At 34.6% G+C, this 18284-nt stretch overlaps 1 protein-coding gene across 1 annotated transcript; it reads left to right on the top strand.

Annotated features, from left to right (window-relative positions):
* Positions 1 to 7309: 7309 nt before the first annotated feature.
* Positions 7310 to 18165, top strand: LOTGIDRAFT_168866 (hypothetical protein; the record flags this gene model as incomplete). The annotated part of the gene is made up of 18 exons (XM_009066765.1): positions 7310 to 7879; positions 8304 to 8432; positions 9132 to 9327; positions 10194 to 10289; positions 10646 to 10785; positions 10995 to 11244; positions 11480 to 11535; positions 11772 to 11900; positions 12273 to 12387; positions 12770 to 13162; positions 13776 to 13915; positions 14192 to 14253; positions 14790 to 14941; positions 15358 to 15453; positions 15698 to 15956; positions 16314 to 16419; positions 16773 to 16920; positions 17210 to 18165. The coding sequence occupies 18 exons, from the start codon at positions 7310 to 7312 to the stop codon at positions 18163 to 18165; spliced, it is 3993 nt and encodes a 1330-aa protein (XP_009065013.1).
* Between the last annotated feature and the right edge of the window lie 119 nt (positions 18166 to 18284).

An 18284-nucleotide genomic window follows, 5' to 3' on the forward strand; every position in this document is an offset into this window, starting at 1 on the left:
CATTGTCAAGAGTTTTTGCGTTCAACGTCAACGATTTTGGGCATTGACTCAAGTTTTGGCGCTAAAAGCTACAAAATTGGTTCTTTTTGGAAGAAAATATTGTAATTGCATCTCGTCGTCAATTCGAATTGTTTCAAGACACCCCATGCAAGCTCTATAATGGGGTTCTTGAGGTTTATATTCGACCACTTTTTTTCAGTTTTGAGCATTCTAAAATCAGATGCAATTTTGGTAGACCTACAATAGAAACGAACACCCCCCCCACACTCTGTCCTCCCTTCAAAACTCAAACAAGATACCAAGTTACGTCTTTTCAAAATAATACTACTATTAATAGCATTCTGCATTAATTGCTTCGACGAACACAACTTCAACATCGTTGTCAAAATGGTGGTTCCCATGTTAATAATATGCATAACACCGCTAAAATAAATAAAGATTTGAATCAGGGTGAACATGTTCTTATCGTATAGGAGTTAAAATCATTTCAATGTCGGGTATTGTTTAATGGAGGGTGTGGTGATTATTTTTACCAGGCGTTGAATTGATTGATAATATCGTTACTAAGGACAACAAATCAATATTAGGCCCTATAGCTGGTTACGTATGACTGGTGGGGAAAGGTGTTGGGGTCGACAGCGGATCGATTCTCCAAAGCACCGGCCGTGGCATCAGAGTGTTTCCTTTTTTTAATAATCATGTAGTAGTCGGCAATCCAATTTACAATAGATGTCTGTGAATGGGCGGATAATACGGCCTTCATTTTACATCTTATGGAAGTCCACAGACACGGCATTGTTGAATTAGGGGAAATTTAACCCAATCAAAACAGAAACGCCTCATATCTATTTTGTCTATGGCTTATGTACCAAGCGAACGACTTACGATTACTGACATGGTCTTCGAAGTTTTATCAAGGCCAAATTCTACAACTACAGAGATCTTTGAACCCTAGTTTTTGTCAGCATTTACAATGGGTATTATTAACCACTGTGGGTAATCCGGTGTATTTAGCAATGACTTAAAATAGATTGCATATTTAGATTGTTTGCTTTTACTTTTTTGGAGAGGAGGTGGGGGTGGCTAGATATAGATCATGATTAATTTTTGGAACACTGGTCCAATTTCGATATACTCCACGATTTAGACTACAATCCCCGTCCCCGTTTTGCCCATAGGGACGTGTGCTTGTGGATCTTGACCATACCCCCTCCCACTTTTTCACATTTTTGATACAAAATAACCCAAGATTTTTTAGCCCACCGCCCCCCCCCCCCCCCCCAAAAAAAAAAAAAAAAACGCCCTTCATGAATCAGGTTACGCACGTGCTATTGCATTGCATTGCATGTCTTCAGCATATCGTGTACTGTTAACGCACGCATTCGCCTTTCTATTTCAAACCCCGTCTATAGTATTTCAACTCAGTGGTTGTATATGTAATAATACCTGCATTGTGTACTGTTTCTAACGGTACTAAACCTATCAAGTACTTTAAAAGTTCATTTTAATTAGTCTAGCGGGTTAATTCGGTCGTAATACCGTAACGTTGGATTATCGGACGGATTAACGGATTATCGCTGCATTAATCCCAAAGTTCAATTGTTAGCTAATTAAGGATTAATGAATTAAGAATGAAGTTGTTTTATGAGGAAGGAATTAACGGAATTAAGATTTGACAGGCCGAAATTTTCAAGGTTTGTAGAATTTTTTGCTTAAAGCCATTTTTAATTATTAACCAGTAATCGTCTACAGTGCATCTGGCTCTAAAGTGTGGAATTGAGGCGTTTTTTAGTCTTTTGTAATGTGTTATTTTGGATTCTGAGTAATTTAAGAATTTTCTGAACTCATACCATGGTAAGGCTTCTTTTTTTTTTAATAAGTGTTTATCAAATGAGGGAGGGGGAAGGGGGCTCTATGTCCGAAAATGACACACAGCGATCTGTCTATTTATTTAAAATCTTTCGATATTCCAGTTAGCTCAAAGAATCTTCATTTCGTTCATCTAAAGATGTTCCTTTGACGGTAGGCAATCAAATATAATATCTCAATACCGCTTCTTTGAGAAATGTCCCTCATTGCACACTGTATTAGTGCAAATAAGGTGCAGAGATGTAAGGTATTTTGTATGTTTCCGAAGCCAGAATTTCCAATTAAATTCATTAATGGTTAAAGAAATCACTATTTTTTGTTAACACTTTACGACATAATAATAGACATCAATAATTACTTTGATATTGCCGACATATTGATTCCAGATCGATTCCAGTATACCAAATTAACAATTGTAGATCGATAGCTAAATTAGTACCAACTAACTCTAATAGTTATTTTTGGTGGATGTCGGCCAGTATACACGTAGTCAGAAAAATTAATTGTAGATTTGGTCATAAAGTGTTCAGGTGTTCAGACGAACAATAATTGTTGTGGGTTCTAAAATAGGTTGGCGTTTGAAAGTCCGGTTTTTCTATTATATTATAACGATAATCCGGGAAAGATGTGAAGCAAGAGGTTTGTCCGAGACCAGTTGGTAGAAAGAATCTTCATTATTCCAGTCGACTCAGCTGTGAATGGGTACAGGAATTAAGGAAAATTTCAGTGCCAAGAGGTTTGACCAAGGACCTTCCAGCTAGTAGAAAGAATCTTTAATATTCCAGTAGACCAACAGTAAATGGGTACAGATAATCTGGGAAAGATCAAGAGATTTTGCCAAGGACCAACTGGTAGGCAGGATTCGCTGCAAGAAAGAATCCCCTTTAATCCAGAGAAGATCAATGCCAAGAGGTTTAGTCCATAACCAGCTTGTAGAAAGGATCCTCGTGAACTTCAGTTATCTAAATAAAGGCTAGGCCTATTGTTGTCAAAAATTAGCCGGGCATCATCTTGTTATCGTTAGCCATCTTTATCTAATAAAGGTCAACGATCGTCTATTGTCGGAGATAAAAGTTGATAAACTCAAGGTCAAGTAAAGGTCATCATGATTCAGCCATTTTGATATATACAGTATAATAGTTTCTTCATCACCGTGACCCCTGAATAATTTTTAGGTCAATCCTATTAATTTTATTTTAATAGACAATAAGATAATAAACCACCATATTCGAATCATTTGGCCGAGTACGCCAGCCATTTACGAACTCAATGATTAGTAATTTGAAAAGGGTAAAAACCGGGACAGTCTCATACTTGGAAAACCCCAAAATCAGTATTTTTTCCAATTATTTCCCTGTCACTGCCTTCAAGGAATTTGATTGGGGGCTGAACAACCCCATCTAAGATTTCCTCATGTTGTACTAGTTTCGGAAGGCAAACGCACCGATATCGTCTCTTGACCCCCCGTCTGACCTCGAAATAATTTTATCTTGTTTGTCTCATAGTTTATCACCCATGTATCAGTTATCACACCTCCAACTCAATGATGGTTATATAAAATTTACTTTTAAAAGTTTCACCACAGATAACACAACTTTGGGGTTTGTGCGCACTTGATGATAAGACAGCTAGTTTTGAAGATAAAGAGCATTGGTCAAGGGAGGGGTGATCTCATGCTAAGCAATGGGTAAAATTCGGGTAGTATCGTCAGTATTGACTATGAAACCTTTGACGAAAATCAAAATTTAATTGTCATTATACATTCTGCGAACCAGAAAGTGTAGCAAAAATGAGCAATATAGACGCAAATATATGGTTTATCCCACTACCTCCTGCCTCAAAACAACCAACAACAACAAAATGGGGCTTTTATGACTCAGATTCATTTGTCAAATCTATGTTATTAAAGCTTTCACTAAATATATAATACAAACGAAAATTTATGTTTAATAAGTTCATGTTCATGTTGAAAATTTAACAAACAAGATTGGGACCAAAGTAAATACTGTTTTTTAAAGCTGTCATGAAATTACAAAAACATACGAAAATGTATTTCTCATAACAAACATCATTGCATATTTAAGCACTTGACAATAATATTAGTTTTGCACACAAACCGGCTTTAAATGCTGAATTATTAAAGCTATCATGAAATAAGAAAAAAAACAACCCAAAAAACGAAAAAACGCACTACATTTTCTACTATATAGCACAGATATAAAAAAAAAGAAAGAAAAAGTTTGATACAAAAATGGAATGCTGTGTTCCAAACTGGAATATCATGTCAGTATATGGAATGTCAAATTTTGAGCACCAGAAACATAGAAAAAACTGATGAAAAATCCTTGATTTACGATTTACAAAAAATGCAGAGCCATATCAAAATAAATATTGTACAAAAGGGTGGATTTGAAAGAAATTAGGATGCATTACAAAAACTTAAAGGCTTGAAATTACTTACATAAAAAAATACCCTTAAATCTTAAATGAACTCTTCTATCTATCATAAAATCATGGTTACATGAATGCATGTGTTGAAGAATCTATTCAAAGATTTGAGGGGTATCATATAGCACAGATATCACTAAAACAATTAAAAAATTTCTAGCAACAAGTATACCATTAAGGCACAATAATTAATCCATGCTTATATAATTTTATTTTCGTTACATTCATACATTTTTATTAAGTGAAAGACATTTGGACTTAGTTTTGAACCACTCATATCTTAAACCTTCACCACTGACGATGGGTTGAGTTCCCTAAACCCATCTTGAATAATAATGAATGATGACGTCCGTCAGGAAACATCATCCTTTATATAGCTAGGCAACATCTTTGATTGGTCCAATTAATTAATCTCTGGGGTTGCACTTTAGCAATTATAAGTCCCTGTTGACAAAATTATCAGCCTTGTTAATCAAAGGTTTGATGTTGTCTGACTAGGACACCCTTGAGAATCATTCTTTACTGAGGTTGGTAATCAAATGACTCATCAGGAACATGGTGGACCTTCTTGTAAATAAAAATTTTCAATCGATAAATGCCGAATAAACATAATTGCACAAAGGGACTTAGCACTAGTCCTAACAGTAAAACATAACCTATAGAAGGGCCTGGTTTGTTCCAGTTTAAGATAGGGTAGATAACTCTTCTGTGATCTCCTGTCCAATAAAACACACTGAATAATGTATATATCAATCCATACACAGTCGCATAAGTTACGTGTAAAAGCCGAACAGGGATCGCGGATAGACTATGCTCGATTAAAATTACAACGGAATTCAGTAAATGTAATTGAAGATTGTCCATAGAAAATGCAGGACCCTTCATATGTGGAAAGAGCGCAATCCAAAACACTAAGGTAACTATAAAAGCTGCTGCAGATACGTACGTATAAAAAAGCCACACAACTGCCTGAATGATTGAAAACCCGTTTCTAACAATTGTAACTCCTTGTACTGAAGAGTCATCTACACTTTGGTAAGGCGAGGTATTTCCTTGGTGTGTCTGAGGAAGGATCGCTTTCCGATGAACTTCCGCGTCTGTCCGAGTTATTAAATTCCTGCCTTGTCGTGCTCTGTGAATGAACGTTACCAAGGTTACGAGAAAGTGCATGAGCATGTAGATTGTCAAGGACGTGTAAGACCAATTCGTAAGGAATACATGCCATGGATAAGGAGCTTTATGTTCCTTGATTTGAGTGGCTGTGATTGACAACATGGTCAGGGTGAAGGCCGCCATTAAAAATCGGTAGATGAGATAAATTAGCCTTGATGGCCACCACTGAAATGGATAAAAAATTGAAAATTTACAATTAAAAAATTAATATGAATCATTGTGAAAGATGATGGAACAAAATAGAGCTATATTTCTGATTGACATATTCCAAAAAGTTTTTTTTGACTTCATGACAGCTTTAAGTAGTTGGTACTAAGGTTTGTGAATCCTCCAATGCAGATATTATTAGCTACGCGGAAATAGTGAAAGAAAGGTTTCAGAATATTTGAGATATATAAGCTATTGAGATAATCAAAAAAATATAATTTTCTTTTTTAAATTTTCATGAAAGCTTTAAGTATCATTCAAAAAATGCAATACCAAACTTCTCCCATGTATGTACTACAGACAACATCATAATATTGGCAATAAATGCATAGGAGTAGGTTCTTAATCACTTTTAAATGCATGACAGTCATCAATTCCGTCTGCACTTTTCTCATTAAATTGTACACAAACCAGTTGCTGTTTGAAATCATATCAGGTATAGCTACTCTTGAAAAAGTTGATATCATACTTAATTTTAAATTTTCAGATATTTCTATTCAAAATACTTACAATAAATGTGAAAAAACATTCTGAATCCACACCTCCAAAACCAAATTGTTTTAAACGGAACTCTTCTCTTAAAACACGAGAGACACTCATCCTAACGGCAATTCTTCAACTAAGATTCTAAAATAAAAAAACATCCTTGAAACATTCAACAAATATTTATTCTTGAATATTCTTCTATTATTCAAGTTTTACTTTTGTTAATACTACAGAAGCTCATTTGTACACACACGCATGATGCATTTCTATGAGAATATCAACTCATATACATTTGGGAGGTTCACATACAAAAAGCATGATTAATGTATTATTTCAGCAATCCATAGTGTTAGGCAATGAAAAATTCGACATATAAAAGTCCTCACAAAAAAAATTCAGTTTGAAAACTTATTTTAGTCAGTGACGTCAGCTTTAAGGTTTGTGACAAAGGACACTGATTTCAATGAATAACAAAACGTAGTTGACAATATTTTAACTAAAACAAAAGAAAAAACAAAATTTCTAACCAAAAATGTGAAAAAACAGACGAACTCGATTCAACGATGAAGTTTAGTCACTTGACAATGTCCTCATTGCCTCTTTTTAATGATGACTTTTCATTTTCATCCGTTTCCACTTTGACTTTTGACAGTTTTTACGATTCGACTAAAGTTCACGTGACTTTACCTGACCTAATTTTAAGAGTTATAACCTAGTTATTGTCTAGCCGCTGTCATCCAGTCTTACATTGTCTGGTAAAACTAGAGATGAAAAGTCTGGGTATCGAAGACTACCTAATTGACTTCGGTCTTTTCCGATCCCTTACGATGTACTCAGAGAATAACTGATATTTTCATTTTTGTTTTATTTCCATTTGATTCATTAATTTCACAGAAACATAGAAAGTTATTGGTTCTGTCGTCTGCGCTTTGAAAATATTTGAGAAATAATTTTGGTTTAGAGACTATTTCCGGGAAACTACGATAAACAACATGGCCGCCTTTCCTTGGCGACAGAAATTATGATCTCATATTTCTTGTTTTTCCACTGAAGATATGTAAACAAAAGAGTTCTGAAACAAAAAATTCAGGATGTGTTAAAGCCTTTGAATCATGGCAAAGATGAAATGGGGAAGAGACAACCTATTTGTGACGTAGACTTCACATTTGCTCCAAAAATCAGTGAAGCCAGCAAGAAAATAGTTTCGACTCGAGAGTCAAAGCAACCAGGGATTCCGAATTTTATGTTAGAAACCAAGAGTAAACTGAATTACAAGAAGCCTCTAGGTCCGATTCCTGTCAAAGAGCAGAAATTAGGAAATAAGGATACTGAAGGTGCTGCCAGTTCAAAACTTTCAGAAGACACAGATAGCCAAGCAGTCTTAACAGAAAGAGAAATATTATCAGATAGATTACCAAGAGATCTGCCGTTTACGATTGTCAGTCCAAGTTTGATTGATCCAAAATTCATATCTGAAATTGCTGGAGACAGCAAGAATTATATGATCATAAAGAAACGACCCAGTTTTGACAGTTCTGCCGCAGAAAATAATGCCTTAACTTCAAACGCAAATTTAGATTCTTCAGTTTTCACTTTTAAACCCAGCCTTAGTAATGCTAGTTTGAAAATCGTTGAAAATTTAAACAGTGATTTTATGTCAAGACAACAACAACATCTTGAAAATCAAAGAAAACATGTGAGTTTGATGGATGCTTGAATAATATGAGGACTGGCTGTAGCACAGTTGGTTAGAACTATGGAATCTTTACATGACATCATGTTATTTGCTTTGTTACATCAAACATAAGTTGTTCGTGTGTGTTATAATTCAGTAATTTTTTTCTCATCATTCCAATCAACACAGTTAGAAATGGGTACAAGATGAATGCCAAAAGGTTTGGTCAAGGACCAGCCAGTAGAAAGGAGTCTTGTGAACCTAAATTGCTATCCTTGTTTGTAAGATCACTTTCTAGTGACTTGGCTGAGAAACATAATGGGGACAGGATCCTTGTGAACTTAAGTTGTTATCCTTGTAAAATATAGTTGTTTCTTTCTTATGTGAACTGTATCATAACTCAGATGACTGAATGACAGATTGATATTTTGTTTTGTAATTTCAGGTAGAAAAAGCTGATACATTGTATAAGAAGAGTGTATCAATTTCACCTCAGTCCAGAAGAAATTCTTTTCGAGCTTCCAAAGATCTTGATAAAGAATTGGAAAATACTAATTCAGACAACGAAAATGAGGTTGGAAAATTTTTCATGCATTTTGGGTCAGATCAAAAGAAAGTGAGAGAAAGTTGAAAAGTTATCTTAACGTTTTTAACCCATAAGACTGCTAGATTATTTTTAACATATATCTCAGTGGCCAGTGTAACCAAGTGACTTTACATAGCCTCTAATGAATATCTATTGCTATTAACAAAAGTTGGTTGCGTATTCTCCAAACAATCTTAGTGCTAGGATGTCCTAGGTTCTTATCTTCTAACATTGATTCTAGGATGTCCTAGGTTCTTATCTTCTAACATTGATTCTAGGATGTCCTAGGTTCTTATCTTCTAACATTGATTCTAGAATGTCCTAGGTTCTTATCTTCTAACATTGATTCTAGAATGTCCTAGGTTCTTATCTTCCAACATTGATTCTAGGATGTCCTAGGTTCTTATCTTCCAACATTGATTCAAGGACATCCTAGTGCTAATATTGTTTTGAGAATACGTGGCTAGGGCCCTTTTCCTCAAAAAAACTGTATAAGAATTTGTGATGAAGTATAGAATTAACATTGACAAATACAATACTTACAACAAAATTGCTTTTTGTGAAAAGGACCTAGGAAAATTGTGGAAAACATTAAGGAATATCATAAAATTGTATTACATTATTTAATGTTATCATTCTCTACCCCTGAATGTCGCTTAAGGATTAAAATATTCTATTAATCTACAGAAAGTGGATGAAGCTGAATCTCCTGTAAACTCAGGTATACAGTGTGGGACAATCTGTGAAGAGGAAGAAGAAGATAAGCCTGAACCTGAAGCTGTAGAGAGTTCGAAAGGTTTGGACGAAATGCCAGCCGTCAACACTTTAGCTGTGGATAGAATGAAAACCACAAATTCAGCCAAGCTTCAACGTCTTTTAGAGGGTAACTATAGCAACTGTATATAGTTTGTTTATTGAATTTGTTCACTATCAGTTATTACAGGAAATCAAATAATATAATAATAATTAACAGTCACACACATAATTATCAATTTCAATCTGTTAAAAATGAAAATCTTGATGTTTTGTTTTGTTTTGTGTAACGTGCCATCCATTACTATATGTAAATTCTAAGAGTTGTTAAACATTGCCTTGTATTGTCTAACCACTCTGAACAGTGTTTTTGAATTGAAACAATAAACTATGAGAAATTTTAAAAACAATTATGTCAAAACTCCATGAAACTATCTGTTCGACCAATCATACCTTAGTTTCAGAAACAGGAATTTTTTTAGCTCACATAATCAGTAATAGTTTTCACGGCTCATCATCGAAATTTGAGCCTTCAAATCCAAGTGTATCCATAATTATTCACGTTTGAAAGTTAAAATTTCAAATTGAATTTTAGTGAGACTATGCCATATATAGAAAACACATATATAGAAATAGACAGTGAAATTTCTAGTTTGAGTTATATTTGAAGGGATTATGTGATTTTTGTGAGTTTTAGTACTTCTTAAGACTATTAAAGCACATTCGGCCCAAATCAATCCCCGAAAATACCGACCGTTCCGCTTTTAATACCAACACCATGGAACATGAGTTAAAAACAAAGTTTGTCAGATCATGGATGGTAGGTGTAGTAACATAAAACAAAACATCTATCTCTGTATTTCAAACACTTTGCACCATTCTAACTGCCTAACTCTTATCAACTTATGTTGTATTGTAGAAATTTCTAATATAAATATATGTAGCTAATATTTGTAGCAATAATTGTTGTAAAAACTAACACCCACCATATTTCAGGGCCTTATGCATCGCCTCAAGATGTTCTCAAAGTTCAGCAGAAAACTCGCTTCAGTCACCCGGGCATTATTCAACGTCCAATAGATGCTGATAAAGGTAAAGCCAAGTCCTTATTTGCAGTCTGTGTTAGGACTCGGGTTGAACCTTGTTGTGCAGTGAGCAATGATGGAAATTTTGCCAACGAGATTAGCGAAGGCTAAAATGAAATTGCTGATGTCTTTTTTAAAAGTTGCCACTTTGTTAATAAATTCTTGATCAATTCATAGGAATCAGGCTATGATATTTAACCAGGTGTCTAATTTTCATTGTGAAAAGGGATACTGACTGCTGAAATTGAGATTTATTTGTTAGTTAAGCTAATTCTTAGACAACTGTATATACTTTGAATTATGTGGAACTACATGTATGCACATCAATTTTGCTGAAATTCTGATTATATGGTATATTTTCAGAAAATGAGTCGCCAGCATGTCTTTCACGAAGTAAAACTATGCCCTCTATTGCCAGATCGAAATTAGGGAGAAAGTTGTCTCTGAATAATGAGGGAGAGAGACTTAGAAATGCTAAAGAGATTGTTGATAAGGCAATTAAGGTAGGAACTATCCTATATCATGTTACTTCATCAGGAACAAACATTTGGCATAATCCCTTGTTTGAAAATCATGAAAAAAAACTTCATTGAGAGGTAAAAATTCTCAAATATTTGGCAATACATTTTGAATTTTTTTGAAATTATATGTTAGCATACAGATAACTGCCATTTTCATTGACCTTGACCTTTAAGGAATTGCTCAATTGCAGTATCGTAAAGTATTCACAATACAAGGTGGATATGCCAGTGTCAGGAACAGCCTGAGGAAAAGAGGGTGGGTAGAAAAGTTCTACAAAACAACAGGCTTCAACAAACGTCCCTCACGACCGAAACGTCGTAAACAGAACTCAGATGATTCAGACAGCGATGGAGCTGCTGCTGATAATGATGGGGCTGCAGCTGATAATGATGATGATGATGATGCTGGAACTGATGATGATGATGGAACAGATGATGACAGTAAGGCATCAAGAGTTATCTTCCCTTGTCAAATTATTTTGCATGGCATTGACATAACTTGAATTCTATGGACCTTATTCACAAAATCTTGATGACCATTTTTTGTTCTGCACCAATTTGTTTGCTCAAAGAGTACTAAGTGATTTCAAGTTTGTATTGGGTACTCAGAATTCATTGTTTTTAATGGACGATAAAGACAAAGAGATGGCTGACACTATTGTTTTTATTTTTCTAGATGATGAACCTAAAATTCCTCCATGGGAAGAAGAAGATGGCTTGTATGGAATTATGGTCAGTTTTACAATTTTTTTTTACTTATCCATGGAACAATGTTCAATACCATGTCACTGTTATCAAAATTTCCCTCATTGCACAATGCATCATGTCCTCATAAACTCAATGAGGAATAAGGACGTAAAATTCTATTTTCATTTCACTAGCCGAATTGAATTGGAACCAAAGTTGAGACAAAATTAGAAAAATATCTTACATGGCTTAAAATGTAATTTGTGAATTTATCATTTCAGTCACGAATGGTGCGTAACGTGAACCCGCAATTTTTCTGGGTGTTAAAAAGGGACGTAATAGATTATCGTTTTTTATTAAGAGATCAGATGGTTAACCATTATTGTAAAGCTGGTTCTTTTACTACCAAGGTAAGACAACTCTTGATTTGATATAGCCCTACAAATCTGGCCTTACCGTTTATTTGAAGTATTATATGAATGGGATAGCGGCATTTAAGGGCAAACATAAAATTTCATTCATTCTTATTGCTTCAACCAACTTTTTGGTGCTATACAAAGCTAAACATTACCAGATATTCTACAATGTTCATGTGCCTCACACGGTACCACAAAACAGGGTAGGTTAAACATGGAGTTGTACGAAGATAAGAAAATCCTACCCCTCAGCTGTATTTTGACACTGTGTGGCTTGAAGAATGTATATGTATTGTATTGTTTTATGGTATACAATGTTTCAACAAATTACATTGTCAACTAGTATATTATTTAATTGTATTCTAGGTTGGTTTATGTGTTAATTTAAGAAATGTAAGATATTTTGAGAATGTTGATCAAGATTCATTTTGTCCGCGATGTTACCGATTAAGTCATGAAGAGGATAAAGAGGCCTTTATTGGTAGGTGAAAGATTTGAGTTATGTCCCCTTTCTAGACTCTCAATTATTTATTAAGAAGTAAAAAAGTGCCTAATTTTGTACAACATAATAACAAATATAGATCAGTCAATTTTAGGATAGTTTAAATCAGATGAAAAACTGAGATCTTGTATTCCACAGACTGTGCATTAAAGATTACTCCACAGTTGGAAGGTTGCTTTCCTGGCAAAATTTCCTTCATTTCACACTGCATGGCATTGCCTGTCTACATTACACAATGGGAAGGATGTAAAATTCCTCCAAAAAAAATGAAAATCTAAAATTTTTCACAGGAAGTTTGTACATATTCGATTTTTCTAAAAATCTAAATTTTTGAATTTCATATTTTGTTAATCATTTGTAGAGGATTATAGATTATCAGCCTGTATGAATATTGTCAAAATCATGCATAACCATATCATGGAGCTAAATTTGAAAAAATCTGAAAACAATATTGACAACTGTGCTGTTATTAACATAAACAGTGAAAATCAAACAATCGAGACCGTCAAGAAAGCCCAGAATAATGTCAGCAAGATTCAGTCGGAAACACTGCCAGAAACTGACAAAATCAAACCTGTGGAACCAAGTTGTAAAGATCCCAAATGTGCTGAGATTACCAAAGATGGAACCAAATGTGTTCATATTCAAGAGGATGAATTAAAGATTAAAGAAGATGAGAGAAAGAAGGAAGAAAAGAAAAATGAAGAAATAAAAAAGGCAAATTTATCTCCGCCTGGAAGAGGCACTCCATCTCGTGAGTATAAGATAGGATTTGTATTCTGGAAGAATATACTGAAAATTTGAGTTTATTTTTGTTTATATTGCTTTGAAACATTATGGTAAGCAAAATTCTATTACCTTCTTGTTGGGGTTCTGGATTTGGCTTTTTTTTTGCTAGTAAGATTCCAAACTTTTTAAGATCTTCTCTTGCTAACTGCTTTAACTTCAGAAAGCTTGAAGTTATTGTTTTAAATATAGAAAGTTAGTCTTAAAAGCTGGTAGAACATGTGCAAATGTTGAATGGTGAAGGCAGGGCTGTTGATTCACCTCTATTTTCTGGAGATGTCCAGAGAATATGGCTGCTCAAATGTCTTAGCAAGCTGCAAACCTCTTATGGACCATCAAGGTCAGAAATATAAACGATCTTAAAAACATAACAACATGGCATTGAAGGAATACAAAATGGTGGATCCTCAACATCGCTTCTCGGTATTTTCGAAGGGGAAAAAAAAATCAAAATTTATTTCACTGTGTATATTACGCACCTCTTCTGTAAGGGGCCCATTTTGGGGTAAAAAACTGCATTATATTCGGAAATATACGGTAAATGGTTAGACCTGTGTCTATTGAAATCTATTTTTTTTTAGAATCAAAAAATTCACCACGTAATGTAAAGAAAAAGAAGAAGTCTGTAACAGTTCCAGTACAAGCTTTAGAAGTAGCTATATCTCAGTGTGAAATTTTCCTACGATTCAAATTACATGAAGATATAGACCTGCTGGAAGAGGTAAGTGACTTTTGCTATAAAATAATTAAGATGGCTTGGACAGTTATTTTTCTTTGGCTGATCCGGTGCAGCAGGTCGAAGGAACTGATGAAAAAGCATCAAAGAGGATTGGAGAGAATTCAGTTTGCACATTTACATTTATAGATCTGGTAACTGTGAATTAGTCATCTTTCATTAGGACATAAGTCTACCAAAATAAAATGGGTGTGGCTTATCTTGGAAAGCTGAATGTGTAGGACCTAAGTTGTTATCCTTGTTACTTCTTTGTCTTTTCAGACTGGTATATTAAGCGAAAGTCAATGGAATCAGCTACTACAGTGGTACTATCAGCTAGCTCAGTATGTATTTCAGTTGCTTTTTAAAAGTAATCCTTATACTTCGGCAAGATCAATATCAGAGGTTTGACCAGGATCAACTGGTAGACCAGATCCTGGTGAACCTTAGTCGATATCCTTGTTGGTTGTTTCTTTCTTTCCTTTGTTCATTCTCGTAACATAGTGGTTGGTGAGTTGGATTTTTAACAGTTATTGCCATGGGTATGGGGATCTCCGAGGGTAAGAAAAATTCTGAAGCAACATCCACAAAGAGTTGACATTGTCGCATCCACTTACAGTATAATTGCCAATATAACGCGTACCCATACTTCCCTTCGAGTAAATCAGGAATAATCTCTGTCACCAGTTGAATAGCTCATTCGGTAGCGAGTTGGATGTCGTCTGCTGGGGGATTAGGTGCTGTGGGTTCGAATCCTCCTCAAGGTAAGAAAAATTCTAATGCCTGGTGTCAGCTCTCACTTCCAAATACCTAACAATGCACAAGCTTTCTTGATGACAAAAAATAAGTTGGCATTACGCAGACACCATCTTTATTACAGTGATGATGGAATAATTCCTACGGTCCCCCAGGCCCTGATAGATAAATGTGAAGCATTGATGAAGAAGATGCCCAGTAAATGTCCCCAGTTTGAGTTAGATGGGGTGAAGAACGTCTGGATTGTTAAACCCGGTGCTAAATCACGAGGACGTGGTAAGTCTTGGTGCCCCTTTTCTATTGATAAATAGTCAACGAGACTAGGAACTAAATCTCCAGGACATTGTAGGTCTTCTTCTCTAAATAAATCATTACACCATTTATAGGTGTTTGCACACCGTGTTTTTGAATATTTGAAGTATTTTTTGGTATGTTAAGTATTTGTTATGAGTATTGTTATTAGTTATATTTATGTATTATTTGTTATTTTAAGTATTGCTATTCTAAGTATTTGTTATTTTAAGTGCATTTTTTTTTTAAAGTATAGGTTTTTAAAAGTATTATTCAAGTAATTGTTATTTTAGGTATTGTTATTCTAAGTATTTGTTATTTGTTTGTATTGTTTGTTATTATAAGTATTTGTTATTCTGACTGTTATTTTAAGTTTTATATCTAAGTATTTGTTATTTTAGGTATTGTTTGTTATGATAAGTTAGAAGATATGTTAAAACTAGTCAATTCTAATGTAGTTAGAAAGGATAGTAAATACGTAGTCCAGAAATATATAGGTATGTATCTTAACCCCTTAACAACCATGGTTGCTATATTACGACATTTAACCCCTGCAACTGTTCCTTTAACTAAATATGAAACTACAGCTATACGAATTTCATTGTATTTCACGTTGATTAAGCCACAGTGATGCAAGAATATTAAGATATAGCAAAAATGAATATATATCCATGGTAACGTAAATATCACATAAGATTTGATTCCTTATTCTTAAGCTCGATCTTTCGTGTTACATTTCAGAGCGGCCATTACTGGTATATAATACAAAATTTGATATTCGGCAGTGGTTTTTGGTGACAGATTGGAATCCCCTGACCATCTGGTTCTATCAGGACAGTTATCTTCGGTTCTGTTCCCAGCAATACACCCTGGATGATTTTGATGAGTCCATCCATCTGTCAAATAACGCCATACAGAAACATTATAAAAACGGTCCGCGATCCAATCAACTTCCAGATGATAATATGTGGACCCATGAACAATTTAAAGATTATCTGAAGTGAGTATTCCATTTTTTTTTCGTGCTTTCTTGATTGATTGATTGATTGAATAACAATTGCTTCTAACAACATTTTTTCACATTTTTTCTAATCTTTGACATCTCTAGGCACTTTCTTATGACACAAAATTTGGATTGTTTGCTATGAATGAGAGCCCTCTATCGAAAGTTTGAAAACAATATGGCTCTGCATCTTAACTAGTTGTTGTTTGCCATCATAGCTGCCATCTTTAATTGTGCATTATAACAAGGCATTGATTGTTGTATGACTTTCAAACAAGAAAAGTGCTGAATGATGTCAAGGTATTAGACAAACATTGTGAAGATGTTTGTAACAGTTTATTTTTGATATTGTAGAACTAAGAATGTAGGAAATCTCTGGGATGATATGATTTATCCTGGAATGAAGAAAGCTATACAGTGTGCTCTGTTAACAGCTCAAGATATTATAGAATACAGAAAGGTACAAGAGACATTTTATTTTGGCCCAATACATAAGCACATGTACCAAATAAAACATGGCACAAGCCTAAATAGTTATCTATATATATCTTATTCTCAGTCATCCGTGTCTCTTTTAAGAACGCAATCTGCATTTTTTTAAAAGGCATAAACTTTTGAGATACTATAAGATGACCAATTTGTTTTGGTTTTCTGAGTTATTGCCCCTGAATTTTAAAAAAAGCAATATAATTATTCATAAGCAGACAATAAAAACAACTTGGGAAACAAGAGTTATTGCCCTTGAGTTTGTTTTGTATGATTTTAGAATTTTGCACAAGTTATTTTTGATTAAGTGTTTGTTGTTTATTTCAGTCCTCGTTTGAGTTATATGGTGCTGATTTTATGTTAACGGAAGACTATGCTCCGTGGTTGATAGAAATTAACTCCTCTCCCAGTATGGAGGCTAGTACAGCTGTTACAGCCAGAATGTGTAACAATGTCTTAGATGATACTATCAAAGGTTTGTACAGAGTAGCTTCCCTTTCTTTCATGTCAAAGGAGTATAGTCAAGAAATTTCCATACCAAAAAACGACAAAAGCATTTTTTACACTAACAAAACTTGACCTAGAACATTTTAAATCCATTTTTTCTTATCGTGATTGTATTGGTATAATATTGCTATTTTTTTTCAAAAGAATTCGTGGATGATTTTTTGGTACATGAACTCTCCGCCATTGTAATTATGTCAGCTGAAAAAATGGCTGAAATTTGGCTGTATAAATTTATGCTGTTTAATTTTTCATTTTAGTTGTGATCGATAGAAAACAGGATAGAAACTGTGACATCGGGCGATTTGAGTTGTCATATAAACAACCAATAGTTACTGTCCCTCCATATATAGGCATAAACTTACAAGTTGAAGGTTCTGCTATTAGGAAACCGTTCGGGTACAAAAAGGTAGAATCCGTGTCCCCACAAACATCGCGACATAATGTGTCGGAGAAAAATTCTGCTACTGCTTTAAACAACGAATCAAAACCTAAAGACAATGTATCTAGTTCAAATGATAGTGCACCCAAAAAAGACATGGCTAAAAAATCCCCTACCCATGGTGCATCAGTGAATACGTCGTATTTGAAACAGTTACCGAAATGTGGAACAAACTCTGTGGAAGCCAGCGAATCGGATTGCAAGGTGCAATCTTCCCTCAGCGATACTGGTATCAGCCGATCTCAGTATTATAAACCATTGGATATGTCTTCGAAACATTCCAAATCAGGTGGCGCCACCCGGCAACCAGAACCACCATCACAACCAAAGCTGTGTTTACATACACCTTATGTTTCTGTCGGCAACAGAAGAATCGTCTCCAAGACGTCTGTTTCTATGAACTACAGTATTCCTGGTTCGATTGCTGATAAACCGTTCCGACCTGCTGTTTCTGTCAAGAACGTAGAAACAACAGATTTTCGTCATATCAAAGCTCAAAAAGGTAAAAACGATTCCAATCTCGCGGCATGTTTGTATCCAGTGACGAAAATTAAGCGTAAGACTAAAAAGACCAAGGTCAAACCTGCGGTTAGAAATCCAAAACCACATATTACACTTAAATTCCCCAAAGTTACATATTTAAATGCAGACGACACCACGACTGACAAAACTTCAAATAATCTCCCAAAACTGAAAATGTTCAATCTTTCAAAATCCCAAGAATCTGTCTTTCGACCAAATATGGCAACAGTTGCAAAAGTTGGTAGTAATTAGAAAGTTGAGGTTTGGAAGAATCCATTTCGGTAAATTTTAGTGTTTAGACTAACCCTTAGAATAGATTCCCAATTGAATGTAGATCAGTGCCAAGTCTGTCGAAATTTGGTAAAGGAAAA

This window comes from Lottia gigantea (assembly GCF_000327385.1).
Source record: "Lottia gigantea unplaced genomic scaffold LOTGIsca_79, whole genome shotgun sequence".
NCBI classification, from domain to species: Eukaryota; Metazoa; Mollusca; class Gastropoda; family Lottiidae; genus Lottia; species Lottia gigantea.